General features: G+C 38.6%; 1 protein-coding gene and 2 long non-coding RNA genes across 3 annotated transcripts in view; 1 reads left to right on the top strand and 2 right to left on the bottom strand.

The window, feature by feature from the left end:
- LOC116669187 overlaps window positions 1-20047 on the bottom strand; it is an 82615-nt gene that overhangs the window by 62370 nt on the left and 198 nt on the right. The gene's annotated exons all lie outside the window — the stretch shown is intronic.
- On the top strand, window positions 6709-13995 carry KRT222 (keratin 222). The gene is made up of 6 exons (XM_006188887.3): window positions 6709-6964; window positions 10050-10178; window positions 10890-11110; window positions 12794-12870; window positions 13044-13179; window positions 13604-13995. Exons 1-6 carry the CDS (start codon window positions 6785-6787, stop codon window positions 13830-13832), a joined length of 972 nt encoding a protein of 323 aa, XP_006188949.2. The 5' UTR covers window positions 6709-6784; the 3' UTR covers window positions 13833-13995.
- On the bottom strand, window positions 18382-19864 carry LOC116669188. The gene is made up of 2 exons (XR_004326542.1): window positions 18870-19864; window positions 18382-18538 (listed from the first exon to the last, which is right to left on the bottom strand). It is a non-coding gene; the product is annotated as an uncharacterized LOC116669188 (long non-coding RNA).

The raw sequence follows: 20047 nt of genomic DNA, 5'->3' as shown, positions 1-20047 counted from the left end.
TGCACCAGCCCCTGGGTTCAATCCCCAGTACCTCCTAAAAAAAAAAAGGCAAAAGTACATACATATGTGCCCAAGTGCATTATATAAAAACAAATTAACTCATTATTTGCCTTTCAGTATTTTTTTCCTCCTTAAAGCTGAAATCCAATCTTCAGTACAAAAAGGTTAGAAGAGATGCTATTTCTTCCAAAGTTTAATGCCAAAGTCGCCACCTATCACTCAGTGAAATAAAAAAAAAAAATCAAGATGAAGGACGGGTGTGCACCTGACCTGCCTGGATTTATAAGCAGGGAAAACTGGGGAGTGTAACATTTTTCAACTACTTATCTGTCTCCTGGTAGTTCATTGCCTCCACTTCCACCTTCTTCAAGCCAGTAGGTGACTCTGTTCACTGCCTCAGGGGAGAGTGAAGCAAAGTCCATGGTCTTAGAAGGAAGAGGACTCAGAGCCCAAACAAAACTATGAGAAGAAACATCATTCATTCTACACGTATTTGTTGTCTCCCATCTCAGTGCCTGGCACAGAGAGAGAAATGAACAGGATAGACAGATATCGGGCTTTACATTCTAGACTAGAACCTTCAAGAATAGGAGAGCTTCCCCTGGACTGAAGGGAGAGAGGAGAAAGGAGGAGTGAAGAGACAAGGGCAGCGGTGGGTCCCCAAGAGAGAAGCCCCCGGTCCTGCTTCTGAGTCAGAGCCCCCGTAAGGCAGCAAGACGGGAGGGGAGTTTGGGAACCTGGCCGCTCAGGAGCACTGCATCCTGCTTATGGGATCGTGGCCCTGGGAAAGGGACAAGAGCCAAACAGGTTACAGTTGAGCAGGGTGTCCAGGCAGATGGAGCCACAAACAATCTACCAGGTATTTCCATGCCGCCAGGACACTGAAGCAGCAGAATGATTCTCCAGCCCTCAAGCAGGGAAGGAAGCATGGAAGAGAGCAGGTGGAAGCTGTAAGGACAAATACAAACTAAAACTAAGAGGCTCAATCTTCCCTGTTGAAATAAGGTAAGAGACACCCCCCCCCCTTTTCTTAGAGCCTTGATTTTAGAAACATTGTCACTGTAAATTCTTTCTCAGTCTCTTTGAAATGTAAGTGAACCTTTTAAAAGCTAAATAAGCCCTTGGCCAGCTTTACAGCCCAGGAACATCTTTCTCAAGGACCTGCGAACCATACTTGAGAACGTAAACATCCAAGGAAAATAGAGCCCCATCTCCCAAGCTCCAGCGGGAAGGGAGGAGCCTGTCTCCAAAACGACCTCCAGTTATAAGAAGTGTAATTTTCCTTTAAATGAGGTCTATTAGCAAACACAGATGGTGACCCCAATTACCAGGTCAGGTGACCAGATGAACTGTATGTGACAAATGGTGCTGTCAAGCCCTCTTCCTTGAGGACTAGTTCTTGTTTCTCCTGAGCACAGGGACGTGAGGGGTTGTACCTGCTTGGCTATGGAAGGGAAGGATTTCCTTCTGCCTTTGCACTTTCTTAGCAATTCCTGGGATGGGCGTCACATCATAGTTTAATTCTGATTCTATAGCAAAGGTGTTTTCTTTCTCTACTACCTTTGTGGAGAGGATTTCTGGGTGGGGAGATTCTGTTTTTGTCTCCCCCAAAATGCAAATGGGACAAGTGGGAAGAATAAAGACTGACTCAGTGAACACAGACTTGGACAAATGACATCAAAGATGAGACGGGGGCCCCAGAGTCACAACTACTGAAGTTCTCCAAAACTTAGATACAGTGTTTTGGAGAAAAGGTAGGAAGCCCAATTGGTGAGAGCTAATTACACTTCCTCTACAGAATGAGAACTCAAGATTAATTTGTTATACAATTCACAGACAGAAAGACTTTTGGTTACCAAAGGGGAAAAGGGTAGAGGAGGGACAAATTAGGAGTTTGGGATTAGCAGATACAAACTACTATCTATGAAATAGATAAACAACAAGGTCCGACTGTATAACACAGGGAACTATATTCAATATCCTGTAATAAACCAAAAGAATATGAAAAAGAATATACATATAGTCTTTGTACACTTTGTTGTGCACCAGAAACTATCACAGCATTGTAAAACTGTTACCAAATCCAAGCTCATACTGCTTGCCCCATGACAGGCCAATAAATCAAGAGAAAAGTTGTCGAGGCGAGGAATGGCGACTTTATTTGGAAAACCAGCAGACCAAGAGAATGGTGGACTACTGTCCCAAAGAACCATCTCTTCTGAGTTCAAATTCAGGCTTCTTTTATACTAAAAGGGGAAGAGGTAAAGTCCTGGTTCCAGCCAGACCCAGGAAAAGATGTATTAATTTCTTCCTTCCTGCAGCCATTCACAGGTGGGCCTGGTCAGGCTTTTTCCTGTGAGCTAAACAAAGGTGTTTTAGCTTAACGCTCATTACCTGGGAGGTAGGGTTCCCCAAGATAGGCCATTATGTATAATTTAAGCTTGTAGGCAACATCCCTTTAGTAATTAACAAGCAATAGAATACAAAGGTTAAAGTAAAATAAACAGATCTAATATAGAGCCAGATTTGTTCTTCCCTATTACAGATCAACTGTACTTCAATTAAAAAAATAAATAAATAAAAAGATTAATTTATTATAGAAAAATAGAGCAATGCATACATCTTGTCTACCTGAGTCTGTGGACTGATTTGCACCAACTGTAGCAGGAATACAAGGACTTGCCTGTGTTTACTTTGGAGTCTTATTTCAGACACTTGTACTAACAACCCACTTCCTCTGGATGAAGCATGAGAGGGAAATGAGAGGAAGCAAAACTAATATTTGTAACAGTGATTCTCAAACTCTAACACTGCGCATTAGACTCACCTGGGAAATTTTTTAAAACTCTGATGCCCAGGCAACATCCCGGGTTGATTAAATCAGGATCTCTGGGAGGGAGATGCGGCTATCGCTAATTGTTAAAGTTCCCCAAGTGTGTTCATTGGGCGGCATGTTTGAGAACCCGTGATTTGAAGCGGTACTGCTCACACTTCAGCGTGCACACAAGTCACCTAGAGATATTGTTAAAATGCAGAGACTGATCTAGTAGGTCCGGGGCGGAGCCTGAGAGTCTGCATTCCTAACAAGCTCCCTCTCTTAAGTAGCAAGGATTTAAAGGCCTCTGTCATGTGTCAAGTGTTTGACTCCTGATTACTAGGACGTTACGTAGTAGTTATGGGCTAAAGGGCTCTGGAGTCAGGCTGCCTGGCTCTAGATCTCGGGTCTGCACTTTCATGGTACTTCAGTATCTTCACCTATAAAACAAGGATGATGATAACAGTACCTAGTGGTCCTAGTAGTAGCATGAGGGGTGTAGCATCAGTCTCATTTTACAGATGAGGAAACTGAAGTTCAAAGAGCATCAGTACTTCACCCGAGCACACCTTGCTAGTAATTGGCAGCACAGGCTTGACCCTAGGTCTTTTCCCTTTTAAGGGTCCAGAGTGAATTTAATCTGATTGTCCTTCTCTCTTCCCTGTTTCTGATCATAGAACTACTAAAGTTCTAGTCGCAGAGTATAAATCTGAATCATCACTGACCTCCCCTCCCCTTCCCTTCATAATCAGGTACCACTTGTTAAAACTCACTGATTTCATTCATGCTCCCCCTCCTCTCTGCCCATAGTATGACTCAAACCCAGTGTCCTATGATGTCCCAGCCAGAACTGTGAAAACAGCTTTACATTTCTTTTCATGAATACCGGTTCTCTCATTGGTATCCTTAAGTCTGAAATCTGCCCAAATTCATCTGACCATGTGACTCCCCATTTCATAACCCAGCAATGATTCTCCATTACCTACCAAATAAAATCCAGCCTTTGTAGCCTCCTTTTCTATGATCTGACCCTGAACCGCCTCCCTTTTCTTCTTTTTTTTGACTGTTTCCTCTATAATACCTTCTCCATCTATTCTCCCCACAATATCCCCCAAATGATCATCTCTCCTCTTCAGAACTCTTTTAGCATTTTATCTGCACCCAATATGCCTCTGTGAAGACAGCAGCCGTCCAGTAACTGAATGAATGAATGACCTTCAGCCTTGAATTCTAATTCCCAAGGGTCTGGAGGCTCATCTCACAAATGTCCCTAGAGCTGGTGTTCTCAACCACAGAATTTTGGCAGTTATGAGTTATGTTAGAATTAATTTGTTCCTATTAATAAAGTACAACATTTTCAAATGATGTACTTTTCTAATAACTAGAGTGGATTCAAGATGATCCCTATAAGGGAGAAGGGTATAGGTCAGTGATAGAGTATGTGCTTAGCATGTACAAGTTCCTCGGTTCAATCCCCAGCACCTCCATTAAAAATAAGTAAGTAAATAAACCTGATTACCTCCCCCCTGGAAAAAAAAGAAAAACTTAAAATGATCCCTATAAGAATGACTCCCTTGCTTGAAAAAGAATATGAAAAGAAATACATATATACAAATGAATCACTATGCTGTACACCAGAAATTAACACAACATCGTAAATCGACTATACTTCAATTTTTAAAATTCTGGAGAGAAAAAAAAAAGACTCCCTTGCTTATTTGCACTCTGCTATGATTTCTGAAGCATAAAGAACAGAATGTAACTGTAGCTAATACACTGAGAATTACACGGACCCTGCAATTTTACATATGCCACAGCCTTTATGTGCTAATCTTACTGACTTGTTTAATAAAGGACAGTATTTTTAAAAAGTAAATTGGCAATATTTTTCCTTGAAAAGTGACATTTGAGATCTTGAGTTAGTTAACTCCATTACTCACCTGCTTATAGAATACCTTTCTAAATAAGACTCCTCCCCTTCCCCTCATAAAAAAAATCTGGCACTATTTCCTTTAATCCAGTGGACAGACATGGAATATTCCAGACATGGAACGCTCAGCAGGGCCCAAACATTAGAGCTGCACCGTTTAACACAGTCGCCACTAGCCACATGGTTATTGAGCACTTTAAGTGTGACTCATCCAAATTGAGACGGGCATAAAAATATATATTAGATTTCGAAGACAGAATCAAAAATTAGCAATCAATGTAGAATATCTCATTGATATTTTATATTGGTTACATGGTATAGCTTGGATAGATCAAGTTAAATAAAATATAATATTAAAATTCATTTCACTTGTTTCTTTCCATAAGACTACTAGAACGTGTAAATTACCTGTGTGATTTGCATGTGTGGCCTGCATTCTGTTTCTGTTGGAAAGCACTGCTTTAGGGTAACTGAGAAATACTGGAGAGGCCTGTTTAAGGCGCAGATTACGAGGCCTGCCCCCCATGGACCTAGCTCAACTCTGTATTTTAGGCAGAGATCAGCAGGAGCTACATAGAATAACAAAGGTTTAATTCTTTCTTGATTCTCTTCCCACTATCAATGCCTGATTCTCTTCCTATTTCTCAGTTGCAGTTGCCAAAAAAGAGAATCATTTGGCCTAAATAATTGTAAGTGATGTTCTTCAGTCGGAGCTTTTGTGTTGGACTACCTCACAGGTCTCTGACCTATAGATTGGCTATCTTAGGTCAAGTGTCCACCCCTAGACCAATGGCTGGTGGGAAGAGTGGAGGAGGCATGGGTTAGCCAGAGTACAAGAATGATCTGGAACTGCTACACTCAGCAGGGGCTCTGGGTGGTCAGCTTTGTTTGGAAGGGACTGTGGGAATGTCCCAATGTCCCGCACAGACTGGGCTGGCCAGCAGTGAGTTAATTCAGAAATTAAAAGAGCATGATGAAAAAAAAAAACAAATTAAAAAATAAAAATAAAAATCATAAAAACAAAACAAAAAAAGGGCATGACTGCACATTCAAAGGTCCTGTTAGCACTTGAGCCAAAGATTGATTATTTCCTGAACTACACTCCAGATAGAATTTCAGCCAAGCCACTCTTCAAATAACAACAGTGATAGATGTATTCTCAAAAATATTTCCCTCAGATCTAGCAGCCAGCTGGCTAGGTTAAACAAGGAATTTAGGTGGCAAGAGACATAATGCAGAGGTAGACGGGATAATATTTGGAATACAGCCAAGGAATCGAGGTTCCAAGCCCACGGATGCTATTACATCACCATATGGTCTTGGGAAAGACACCTTAACCCCTCCCGCCTCAGGCTTGTCATCTTTACAGGTTACAAAATGACAGGGATTATGATAGTCGAATGGAATGACAGGTGTAAAGGTGCTTCTTAAAGTTAGAAGAGCTGCACAAATGTTATATTTACAAGTAGGACTTGTCATTAACTATACGTTTACTGATGAAGGAGTAACCCCACAGTACGTCCTATCTCAATGAATCCACCCTGCACAGGGACCATCCGGTTGTATTTCTTCAACCTTGCTAAACATCAGAAATGGTAACTGTAAGAATATTCAAGACTTACAACGTATTCTAATGCCCTCCCATAGCCCTAGTTTAAATAATCCAAATGGTGAGGAAAGCCATAAAAAAACAAGTTTAGGTATGTTTTACTCCCAGATTTATTTCCATGCAGTATCTTGGAAAAACAAAATAATTTTCCTCATGTTATGCCCCATTTCCTTTCCACAAAATAAAAATTGACTTCCCACACCCCCAAAATGTGCTCAATTTTCCAGAAAACCAATTCAGGAATACTGAGAATGTCTTCATTTTCCTGTTCCTTTATGGTGAGTCTGATGTTTCAACTAGACCAACAACAATAGGAGAAAGGGGTTTACCAAATATTTGTATGATTGATGAGAAACCCAGGAATTTCTATGGCTTCTGAAAAAAAGGAGCTCTGCATCTTTAAGGCTCCACGGAGCTCTCTCTGCTGGTGATGCAGACGGAGCAGGCTCTGCCGCAGATCTCAGCCTATCCTATCGATAAGGTTCAGTTAGCCAAGGTGGAGGATGGGAAAAGAATGGAGCTGTCCCAGCTACTCAATGAGATCAGGGCAAACTATGAAAAGCTCCTCACCAGAAATCAGATAGAGACCGTGCTCTCAACAAGGATCCAGGTAATGATTTCATACAGACAGGCATCTTCCAGGATAAGGAGACAATCCATGTCTATCCAATTCCTGTCCCGGCCTCTCTGAGGTACAGTATTTCCTTTTCAATGCAGCATATACTGGGGAAGGAATTTAGGTTTTTACTGCAATGTGATTGGGACTACAGGGGGGGAAATGCCGTGATTATACTGTTAAATGACCATTAAATAAATGTTGATTGATGCATTTGATTTTTCATATAAATTATGAGGTTACTATCATTAACAAAACACAGGCTCAACATCCAATAAAATGGTGCACTCTAACCTCTTTCAGACATCCTACGTGAAGGAAGCATTTCAGATACCCTTCGAAGATGTTATGGAGTTATTTATAGAAATAATTTAAATAATATCATTAAAATACAAGCTTTATAGTAAGGCTTTTAGCTTGTACATTTTGCAAGATACATCTAAGTAAAATATTGCTAAAAGGCTTCTATTATTTTTTAAAATGAGTTCAATTTTATACCAGCTTGTTATAAATAGAAATCATCTGGTATGTGAACATGGCATCCAGAAAAAATGATATAAATTGGGGCGATCAAAATTCCCCAAATTGATAAGGACTCTCCACTAGATTATAGATTTTTGCTTTTGTACTCGAAGATGACAAATGTTTATTTTTATTTAAGCATGCAATATTTAAGTATTTTTTAGAAAGAGAGCCAAGTTAAATAAGGGCTAAATCCTAATTTCATACTTTGTTTTAAAGTGACAATCACCTTTAGCAATTGATTAAGGTCTCATCTTTAAATAAATGTACAAACAAATATTTTAGAAACAAAGATTCAGAAATTCAGGGTTTGGTTTTTATTTTTGTCTTTTTTTTTTTTTTTAGTTAACCTATCATATCTGAGTTCAAGTTCTATGCCAAGCACACAAATACAGCAAAGAGTTTACTTAAGAACATCACCAAAAGTGAAAAAAAATATTTCTGGGAAACCATAGGACATTACTGCATTAGCAATTCATTTTTAGTAACAACATAAATTTAACCTCTGGGTAACATTTTCAGTCTTCCTAAAGAACGATCAGCATCCTAGATTAAGCAAACTCACTGGGATATTTAAGTGTTGGAATAGTTCACTCACCTTTTACAAAGAGAAGAAAAAAATTAATAGATGATAATTTCTGAAAATTATAAACCAAATAAACATTTTATATTGCAATGACAGAAATACAAGTTACTTAGTTTACAAGTCACAATGCTGAAATGAATAAATTAAAGTGAAAAAGCAAGATGACAGTAAATTTTGTTTAGTCTTCTTCACATAAAACTACTTTAGGGGATTTTTTTCCCAAAGAATTTAGAAAGCCAACTGTAATACACTCAAGAAAGCCTGATTATTTAATTATTACACAATAAAAATAAGCTATTGTAGTTATTTACTGCTGTATAACAAACCACCCCAGAACTTGGTGGATTAAAACAATCATTGTATTCTTTTTCATGATGCTGTGGGTAGACTAGGTTCAGTGGGGGTGATTCTTCAAGCTGCACATGACATTAACTAGGACTGCAGTCATCTTGGGGTACAACTAGGTTGTCTGGCACCTTGGCAGGGCATTTCTGCAAGGCTGGCTCAGCTAAGACAACTGGACGGGCTTCTCTCTCTACCTGGCCACTCTACGTGATCTCTCCATCAGGGTATCCAAACTTCTTACATGTTGGCCCAAAGCTCCCCAAAGCATAGACGTGGAAGCTGTCAGGGCTTCCCAAGGCTTAGGCCTATAGCTGGCACTTCTGCTGTATTCTACTGGCTAAAGCAAGACACAGGTCATCCCAGATTCAGTGTGGAAGGGGACCAAACCAGGACATGAATTTTGGGAGGTGTGACTCATTGGGAGCCATCTTGGGAATCTAGCTACTGCACAAGCCTAGCTGTCAGTTTCTCACTCAACATCTAAAAGACCAGTAGAAACCAGCATTTTTATGTTCTCCTATTTCCTAATTCTTGTCATTCTCTCTTGTACTTGCTCTGATATGTGTTACTGCTTGGCTTTGCCAACTTAACACTACGAATAAATGATACAACAAACCAAAAGAAACAAATGAATTTTGTTCTCTAATACCTTGTGCTGAACTTTATTCAGACTTTCATTTAATCCAGTATTTCCTTTAAGAAAAATCCACGGTACCACCAAATTAAATGTTTTTAACTTTAAAAATGTATTTTTTATATGGACATTTAAAAGTTCTCATTTTTGCTTCAAAATACTACCATCAATTCTATACATTTCTCCTGTTGCTCTGGGGGCCAAATGCTGAGAATTCTGTCAAAAGATAACTTTCATTTAATCCCCAACATCAGCATAAGAACACTTAAAGCTGAACAGAAAATAATCCACTTGTTATTTAACATGAGAACATTTAGAAAACAATCTTTGAAGAAGTCATTTTCACTACTACCCCAGATACCCAGAATTAACATGCTTTCTAAAAAGATCATTTTGAAAAAGGTAAATCAACAGTGGGTTCTCTTAATACAGAAGGCTATAAGAATCTCTAATGCCCATGATAACTTAATGCATTAAATTATTCATAATATACCTCCTAGCAATATTTACTCCTTGTCCATATACCAAGTCCCAGAAATGATCAATTGAGGATATATAGCTGTTTATCTGTTTTTATAAAGCAGTCTACAAGAAAATATGGGGGGAAATAGTAACTAATTCTCTACCTTTCTTCCTTAATGATGCTATAAAAGTTAGAATCAGAAAGTTCTTATGATGCTAGAAAGTTAAGAATCAGAGATCTCAAACTCAAGTCTTGCAAACTTACTTCTCATTAACATGTATTTTTCTGCATTTCATAGACAGTCGTGGTAGGAAGGAACTTTTGAGGTTCATTTTACAGCTGAGAAAACTGAGGCTGAGGGTGCAATGGACTTGCCTGCATATATAATTCGTTAGCACCAGAACACACATGTGTAATTTAACAATTGAAATTCGATTCCTATACTATTGTTCTCTAACTGCTTTTACATGTCTCATTTTCAAGGGTGCTCTTTTTGCTGTTGTTATTGTTGTTGTTGGCTTTCTTCTAGCTGGAAGAAGATATAAGCCAAAAAATGGACAAAGATGAAGAGGCTCTAAAGGCGGCTCAAGCAGAACTCAAGGAAGCTCGACGCCAGTGGCACCATCTGCAAGTGGAAATTGAATCTCTCCATGCTGTGGTGAGAATGATCTCAAAAGCAACTGGCCCCCTGGGTCCCCAGATGTTATCTGATTAAGAGAGGTAAAGGAATACTACTACTGTCCATTACTGGACAGTGAGAAACTGAAAATCAGGCCAGTGCATTGAATCCGTGGTTCTAGCTCAACTACCCCTCTGCTGCCATCATGGCCATGATCAATTCACTCAAGGTTTAGTTCACACCCATAAAAATGAAATAATCCTTGCTTGTCACCCTGGGGTTCTCTAATCATTGGAGTAGGGGAACAGAGCCTTTGTCATCATCCAAATTCATAACAGTTGGGAGTCTTTGACCTCTACCACTGAGACTTCTAACAGAAAAATATTTAAACACTTTCCTAAAATGCCTTTTATAAGCAGTTTACTCTGGCTTTGATATTCAATATTCTATATTTTCAATATTTAATAAATCAGGATGATAATAAACTAATCACACTGCAGATTTTGGGGGGCAAAAGAATTATCACAGGATTCCTTTGAACTAGTAACCTTTCTAGCTATAGATATAAAATATATTTTTTTAAAACTTTGAGTCATACATAAAGCTGTAAGAAAACACCTCTTACGTAAGTGACGTATAAACATTGTAACCTCTCTAAGAAAGAACACAACAGAACAAAAACATTGCAAATCAGATTTCAGAAACACCTTTTGTTTCACTGATTCACTGATGAAGATCTATATAAAACAGGAGAGGGGCCTTGAAAACTCCCTGCACGCCAGTGAGCAGCATTACCAGATGCAGCTGCAAGACCTAGAGGCAGTGATTGAAGGACTAGAAAAAGAGCTCCAGGAAGTCAGGCGCGGCATCGAAAAGCAGCTTCAAGAGCATGAGATGCTTCTCAACACGAAGATGAGACTAGAGCAAGAAATAGCAACTTACCGCCGCCTCCTAGAAAAGGAAGAAATCAGGTACCTAATTCCCTGTAGTTAATGACCAGAAATGCACTGTCACTGATGTAGTCAGAGAAATTTCATCTAAAAAATCCGCATCACCATGCCGTGCTCAGAGTACCTAAAACAAACTAAGACTCGTACGCACTGCAAATAATATGTGGAAGAACTATTTCCAGCCTCCCAAAATTATGGACAGACTAGCCAAAGTCAGGGACATTATCTACAACAAAGAGCACAGCAAGTCCAGAACAAAATGTAAATAATTCTCAACTGCTACAAAAATGACTTTCCTTAACTTTCTTACTTTTGTTGCCATTCACCTCATTTAGAATTAGTAAGTGCCTTCTATGGACCACCCACAAAAAAAGCTTGAAAAATTCATGTATTACCACATCCCTCCATCCCACAAGGGCCCACTCCCAGCATACATCAAATACCAAAATAATAAAATAATTGTTGTTATTATTCCTATTATTATTACAGTACAACCATGGAAAGCAATGTTGTGAGTACATGATTTGAAAGACTTCCAGATATCCTGATAACAAAAGGTATCAAAAGAGGAATTCTTATTAATTCACACAATTTCATAATCTGTATAATCATAAGGTCATATGGCTTTGAGTACAGCACAGCCTCCATGTTCCCATAAAAAGAAATCTTTATTCTCACTTGCTTCAGAATTCTGAGTCTACTGTGAAACTAGATGGAACTACTTTCACCTATAAGTCTTGCCATTTGCTAAATCCTTGAAAAACGTAAGTTGAATTAAAAATATACCACTTACTCGCTGAGTGATGCTGGGCAAGTTACTGGATCTCTCTGTGCCTCCATTTTCTCATCTATAAAAGGGGAATGATATTGCCTACCTCATAGAATTGCAATGAGGATTAAATGAATTAATGTTTGTAAAGTGCTTAAGACAGTGCTATGTAAATATATATACAGCTATATACATAGAATTTATTATTAAATAACATGGTTGTGAATTTTATTTAATGTCTAAATCATTCAAGGTGTCTTTAATATTCCTTTAATATAATTTTCAAATTTTTATTATGCTATATTTAAGATACACAAGAAAGTATCAAGAAAAATACAACAAGGAGGGGAAGGTATAGCTCTGGTGGTAGAGCGTGTGCTTAGCGTGCACGAGGTCCTGGGTTCAATCTCTAGTACCTCCGTAATACATAAATAATAAATAAACCTAATTGCCTCCCCCCAGAAAAAAATTTTTTAAAGAAAAATATAATGAACTCCCACATACCCACTTCTCCCAAGTTTAAGAAGTGAAACATTTATAATGTTGTTGAAGTTCCGCCCCCCCAGTCCCCGCCCCAGGCACCTAAACCACACCCCCAACAGTTTCATCCTCCTCCCTCAGTCTAACCTTGCTCCCAAATTTAGTAGTTTCATTAGTCTCACAATGTATCCCTAAGCAAAATATGAAATTGTCTTGCATATTATTTCAACCTTTATAAAATTAGCTACAATCTATCTTTTTTCCCCATCCATGTTATCTTGGGAGATTGTTCCATACAGATACAGTATATCCTTAGTGCACTCGTTTTCACTGCTAAATAGTATTTCCTTTGTATGACTATACTACAGATTATCCATTCTCTTACTGGTGAGCATTTGTTTCAACTACATGCTAATACAATGTTGCTCCTATAATATAATTCTCTCCAATTGCAGATATTATGGTTGTATCCAAGGTGGGAAAAAAGAACAAAAACCTACCACAAGTAGAGTTGGTTTTGTTTTACCTTCAGGTGAGTTTCTGATATAAGTAAACTAACTGGAAAAGTGAAGGGCCATTTATAGAGATTATATGTAAATAAAGTAGCAACAACAAGCAATATTTGAATAAAGTTTGACATACAAATTGGCTGTGAATAGAACTTCAACATTGTCATTTAATGTTTCATAAATAATATTTTCACAGCCATTATAAATGAAATATCTTTTTCCACAAAAGTCCCACAAAAGTGTGAGAACGAAAAAGTGGAAACAGTGACCAAACAGGCAATATTAAATGGAAGTATTGTGAAAGAAAGCACTGAAGCTCACGGCACGATTCAGTAAGTAAAACAATTCTGAGTTAAGAAATAATAATGAATGTACACCAAAAAATTAACTTTAATTGAGTAATAACCTCAGTATCTTTGAATGTTTCCTAACATAATTTTATATACTGTGATTTTTAATCTGACATGAACAAATATATATAAACAAAAACTCAGCTGAAGATTCAATCATCAACTCATCATTTTTCCAAAAATATAACCAAAATGTGAGAATGCCACAGAATCCCTTAGAAATTATATTCATATGATTTTTAAAGAATATAAATTATAAATGCCATAATGTCCATTATAAATTTTAATTTAAAATGTAAGTTACAAATTACATGTATTTCTTGATTTCTTTTTCATATGCAATATTTTTTTTTTTTTTACTATATCCATACTTCTTCACATAGAAAGATTTATTTTATCATTTTAGGACAGAGAAAGTGGATGAAGTTATTAAAGAATGGGAAGGTTCCTTCTTTAAAGATAACCCTCGATTAAGGAAAAAATCAGTCTCTCTTCGATTTGATCTGCATTTAGCAGCCACTGATGAAGGGTGTTTACAGACTAAGCAGGATAACCTACCGGATATAGAAGTCAGGCTTATCATGAGAAGATCATGCAGTATCCCCTCTATCAAACCTCCATCAGCAACTAATTAATCCAAAGACAGTGTCTGACCTGATGTGAAAATGACATTAAGATGGACCAAGGGTGGGCCATGCTGACTATCGCCTGTCCCTAAATGAAAGTTATTAAGTACACTTGTTATGACCAACATACGAGTCTCTTCAGGAAAAAAAAAAAAAAAAAGGAGGGGACAATATTTCTCTGAGTCTAATTATAAGTGTACTTTTTGGAGAGGGGGAGCTTCAAATAAAATCAGAAATTTAGCACAGTTTCTATTTTATTTATTCTCCAAAGAGTCTTGTTTTTCCCTTGAAATTTTTATCAGAGACTGTAAGTATTAAGAGGGTTTGGTTAAGTCTTTGAAATTACACTCAGTGGCTGGACACTGTAAGAAAAAGGGAATAGTCTGTTTAAATATGATTGTATTATGTTAAGAACCACACTGAATTATTATTCATCGTTATTCCACGATTGGTTGTATCTAAAAAGATTTTTCTACTTAAAAAAGAGAGCACTTATAAACAAACTTTGAAAGAGGATGCACTATTCACTTAACGAAATTTTTTTCATTTTGAGACAACAATTTGCATACTTAGAAAAAGAACAGTTACCTTCCACAAGATGTTTTGAGCAAAATATGGAGCACACCCCAGGGCTAATTTGATGATTAAGAAAAATCAAGTTAATCGTCACCTGAAAGTTTTTTGTAATCATTGATTGGCAGAAGTGACTCTATTCAAAGAACTTTAAAGGTTGTGTCCTCCCCCACAAAAAATCAGAAGGCCAGCTGCACAAACACAACATGAAAGCTAGTTACTACAATTACTAGAACAGAGTTATCCAATCTCTCATCATTCCAACTTTTCCATCTGTAAAGTTAAATGTGATTAATTTGAGTCTCTGAAGTGAGCATTAGATAAAGATACACTATAAAGTATTACAAATATTTCTTGTATTTATTTATGTGAATTAAGATAACAGTGTTATCTAAGCTAAGAGTATTTGCAAGATTTGTGTTTTTAAAATGTTCAAACCGTAATAAATATGGATAGAAAATATATTTGTGAATAAGTCAAGTATTGTTGCAGTTTTTTAAACAACCTAATCTGTTTAATACAGGTATATTTAAAGACCTTAAATAATGCATACCTGTTTTAAACATTAGAAATTTATAAGCTATCAATTTTTTTCTAAGCAAAAAAAAAAACCATTGAGTACAATTCACCATACTTTCTCCCAGCTAAAGTATTATCTAAGGGCTATAGCTGTTAGCATATTAATACAGCCTTTGCAACTTTCTGTCCTCTTTGTCAACCAAAAAAAAAAAAAAAAGGTATATTTTAACCAGAAGAAAATTATGTTAAATAGTCTTTAACATAATACAGGGAATAACATTTAAATTTTCTTTCAATTACTTTAGTTCCCTTTTAGACTGGCTTATTCTATTTAGTGAAAAGGATGATTTTTTTGTCAAGGAAACAACAGCATGTTACGTGCTTATTCTTGCATAAGCCTCTGACCTAAAATACATCCTATACATAAAAGTGTTTTCATTCAATGTTAGTTAAATGCTACTAACTTTATCAAAGCTTTGAAAATGCAATCACAGAAGCTATTGTACTAAAGTTACTGTACTAAGCAACAGTATCATAGTAAAGGAATATAGCTAGTGTAATTTACATGCAGTGTTAAAAACTTTGTACCAGGCATCATGAATGTGACTGCTTGTTAAAGTAATTCCACCATGCAGCTATTGTATGTATAACATGTACATTTTAAAATACAGTACTTGAATTTATAACAAAGTTTTATTTGCTTTGGGACATTTAAAATTGGGATATGAATTTACCAAAGTAAATGATACCACTACAATAAAAAAAAATTGAAACATGAGCTACTAACCTGCCTTGTATTTGATACACTGTGTCAAGTTTAATTGTTCCAATAATTGTCCCAATTCCCTCCCTTGGGGAATGAAGAAAACTGTAACCACGGTGGACAGATAACACTTTTATACTTTTTTTTTTTTGAGCAGAGGTACTGGGGATTGAACCCAGGACCTCGTGCCTGTTAGGCATGCACTCTACCACTGAGCTATACAAAAGAAAAAAGTTTACAAAAGAAAAATTAAGAATGGTATATTCTAACACATGATATAGTCTGATTTTAAAAATAAAAATAAAAATAATCCCATAATCCCAGGGAAAAACATGTAAGAACAGTCACCATTGGGAGAGTGCTCACTCTGCTCCTGGCCCTGTCCTCAGCATCTTTGTGCACAACCCCTCATCCCTATGATAATCCTGCAAGATACATAATATTATCCTCACTGTATGGATGAAAAGAAATTAATACCCTTCAATCTCTCTGAAATGGTTCAAATGCATGTTTCCATAACAAAATACAAAAGTAAATAATGATTCTAATTACCAACAATTGCAGGATCCCAGCCCTGGGGCTGTCACTACTGACCCCTGAAACCAGGAAGGACTCATTTAAATTCCCTAGGCCTCAATTTTTCACACCTGAAAATGAAGGGAAAGGTGGTGCTTGATCATAATTCCTACTCTGCCTACCTCACAAAGCTGTCTGAAATAATTACACTCTTGAAAAGATCTGGCAAAGCACTACTCAAATACACAGTACTATTTGGATGAAAATTGTCACCAGGAGAGAAGAATTTGGGAGGATAATTATGTTGACAACGACTAAGTAGTAGTTCAAAACACAAGTAAAGAAAAAATTTTTAATTCTTCAGTTACTGCTAAAAGAGTCATTCTTTCTCAGTGAGTTATCCAATTTGAACGGTTCTTCCATAATAGTTTAAAGTACAAAATGTTCTCTAATGTGAAAAAAAAATGGAAAGTTTCAAATGGAATGCTATTATGGCACATGGGCCAAAAATAAACTTTAGCTAAATACTATGCATACACACATGACTCAAATTATCGGCACATGAAATCAAAGGAAAGTTTGTGCACAGGGTAGAATTTGGTTCTATGCTTATAAGTTGTGGCCAGTACATACGCACAGATCGCCAATGTTCAAGGGCATGTTACAAATATTTTGAAATAAGGTGTAAGTGTAAATCAGTACAAGCCTTTTCCAGTTTCCCTTAACCACTGAGACCCTAGACCAGTGGTTTGTAAAAGCCCACGGAGCAGGGATTTTAGGTTTTTCAGGGCCATACAGTCCCTGGAACTATTCAACTCTGCCTTTGTAGCTGAAAACAGCTGTTACATAAATAATACATAAATAAATGGGCATGGCTGTGTCCTAATAAAACCACAAAAACAGGAGGCAGCCCAGATCTGGCCTGCACCTGTAGTCTGCCAACACCTGCCCTTGACCCTCAAATAAGGTCTGTGAATGATGGACCATACCTCAGATTCCCCGGGACCATCCTGTTTTCAAACACTTTCATCCTTTTCCACACTATGTGTCAAAGCTCATGTCTCAAATCCCCAGGTATTTTGAAGGCACTGCTGAAGGCTGTAAAAGCAAACCTACTTGGTCAAATTCTACAAAACATCATGAATCACTCAATCCTGGCAATCTGCTGGGGTTCGATATTTCACAACAATTTCTAGAGATAGCAACTGAATAGCCATCACTTGTGCTTTCACAAGCATGGCTAAGAAAACTAGCTTATTTCACCATTTTTCCTATGGCCAGACTTTTATAAACTATTTGGCTCGGACAGAGTTCTGTCCTTCCCTTCCCTATTTTAAGAAAAAAAAAAAAGGCCATTTAAAAAAGTTTCATTAGACCAAACTACAGACAAATTGCACAGCTCAGCAGTTGGTTCAAAATCTTTTTTGGCCACAAACCTCTTTGAAAACCTGTTAAACTCCAAACCCTCTATCTGAGGGGGTGGGGGAAGCACGTAAAAATTACATACAATTATAAAGGGCTATAAAGAAATAAACCTCCTAGAGCCAATTCACAGACTACTAAGTGCCCAAGAGCTATGGGTTTGCCCTTGTTCTCTCCCATTTTCTCCCTCCTCTGCTTCCTTCCCAGTCATGGTTCTCTTTCTACCCTTAACTGTCTCCCTCCCAGAAACTGAAGAAACCTGGACTTCAATCCTAGGTCTACTAGTCACCTGCCTGTTTTGGTTTCCCTGCCTTGCAGGAAAGAAGAACTCAAGGAATCGTACTTCCTAGTGTCAGAGAGGAAAGCAGGCCAAGTTCCCAGATCTTGCTGCCAGAAAGAAAACTAAACTACTCGGTTCTAAGATGAGTTCTGGGGTTTACCACTAGGTACCTGTGAGGGCTCTCAACAACTTTACAGTTACATACAGTTTAAACAGTCATATTAATGATGCATCTCATATTTCCCAGGAATAATCACCATTCCAAAAGTCTATCCTGTGGTCCTCATCAATAACCCTGTATGTGCAAGATTATATGTCCCAATGTTTGCTTGGGGGAAGAAACAACTCAGTGTAAGTGGAGTCCATCCTGCTATATTTCACTCTTAATTTCTAGGTTTTAATTTCTAGGGCTTTCTCTATTATATTTTGCCTTTATTTTTCCTTTACTTTTGCAAATCCTCGGAGTAGAGAAAGAACCAAAAGGATGAAAACAAGACAGTCACTTATTTATTCACTCCACAAATATTCAGCACCTGAGAGTGCACTGTTCCAGATGTTCAAAGACCCCCTCTCAAGGAGCTTTCATTCTGATGAGAAGAAAAAACCAACTCCATAACAGATATAGTATGCCTGTGAGAAGTGCTGCAGGAAAAAACAGAACAGACCATGAATAGCGGGGAGGCGGAAGAATGAGCTGTAATTTTAAGTAGGTCAGGAAAGGCCTACTGGGAAGGTGACTTTTGAGTAAAGGCATGGGAATGAAAAAGTGTCACTGCTCCACTGAAATCCCCTTCTTTCCTTTTCCACCATTGTTTGTGCCACCCCTTTCCCACTATGGCGTACTTTGTTCCTAACACCCAGCGCCTGCAGGTTTTCTTCAGACGACTGCCTAGAGATGGAACAACAGAGCTTCTGCCCCAGCGCAGCCCAATCCAATCCCCACCGTAAAAGCCCGAGGAGAGTACTGCCATACCTGCTGAGGCCTTCGTGTACCTTACATTAATCTATGTCTCTGATGCTCTTATGTTTAAAAAAAAAGGAAAAGCAATTTCATGTGCATTAGCTCAAGCACCATTCAGGCTTTAATGACCTCTTTTTTTTAATCTTTCCCTTCCAAACGCTCTTCGATTTCACTAATCTCTATTCATGAGTTTAAAAATACTGGAGGTGGAAGGACTGGACAGATGGTCACTTGTCCCTGGCTTCGCAGACTTCTAGAGAATGCGTGGCTAAAGGCAGCTGAAGAAATCAGTCACTCTAGACGTCAATACTGTTTTCAAGTAATTTCAGATCCTTCTCCCTCCACAGTAACCCACAACATCGGCCAGGTGTTTGTATATCCAAGGAGAGACTACTAACTAGTAAATCAAAGTACTCATTATTTAGTGGAAAGAGCCCTGGACTAGACCAGAGGCTGCCTCAATACACATTTACTGCGCATCTAATAATGTGTCAAGCCCTTACTGGGCACTGGCGAGACGAAGATGACCAATGCAGATGGCTGAACCTTCCGACACCACGTATCAAGTGAAGACGATAATAAAGTTATCAAACAACTTTGGGAAGGGCTGGACGGGGGGAGGAGTTCCAGAAGGGCATCACAAACAATTTGAGCTGGAGCCGGAAGGACAGATGAGTCTCAGCTGAAAAGTGAAGAGCAGTCCTTCCCGGCGAAAGGAGCAGAATGAGCGAGGGCGCGCGCTGGGACTGAGACCCCGGCCCCTCGCTTCTAAGACACACAACCTGGGGCGAGGGGATTAACATCTCCGGGCCTTGGCTCAGAAACCTGCAGCAATGACACGAGACTCGCGCTTGGGAAAACTGAAAAAGTCCGTGTTGCTTTCGCCAGGGCTCCTGCCGGGCCGTTAGGGCAGGAAGTCGGGTGAGGCGCGCCTAGGGACCGAAACTCGGAGAACCGGGAGCTGGCCGCCGCCATCCTCTGCTGAAGCATACGCTCCAGCTGCCAGAGAAAAGAGGAAAGAAAGAGACCGGAAGGGAACAAGCGAAAAAAAAAAAAAAAAACTCGCGGGGGCGTGTGCGGCCCGAGCCTGGCTCGGGTGGCGCGCGTCCAGCGTGGCCACAGTGGTTCCGGGGCTCGCGGCCGGGCGCGCTTCCCGCCGCCTTCCGGCCCCGCGCGGGGAAGCCGAGGCC

This window comes from Camelus ferus, chromosome 16, assembly GCF_009834535.1.
Source record: "Camelus ferus isolate YT-003-E chromosome 16, BCGSAC_Cfer_1.0, whole genome shotgun sequence".
Taxonomy (NCBI): Eukaryota; Metazoa; Chordata; class Mammalia; order Artiodactyla; family Camelidae; genus Camelus; species Camelus ferus.
Note: the sequence above shows the minus strand (reverse complement) of the source record. Positions and strands in the feature narration are given on the sequence as shown.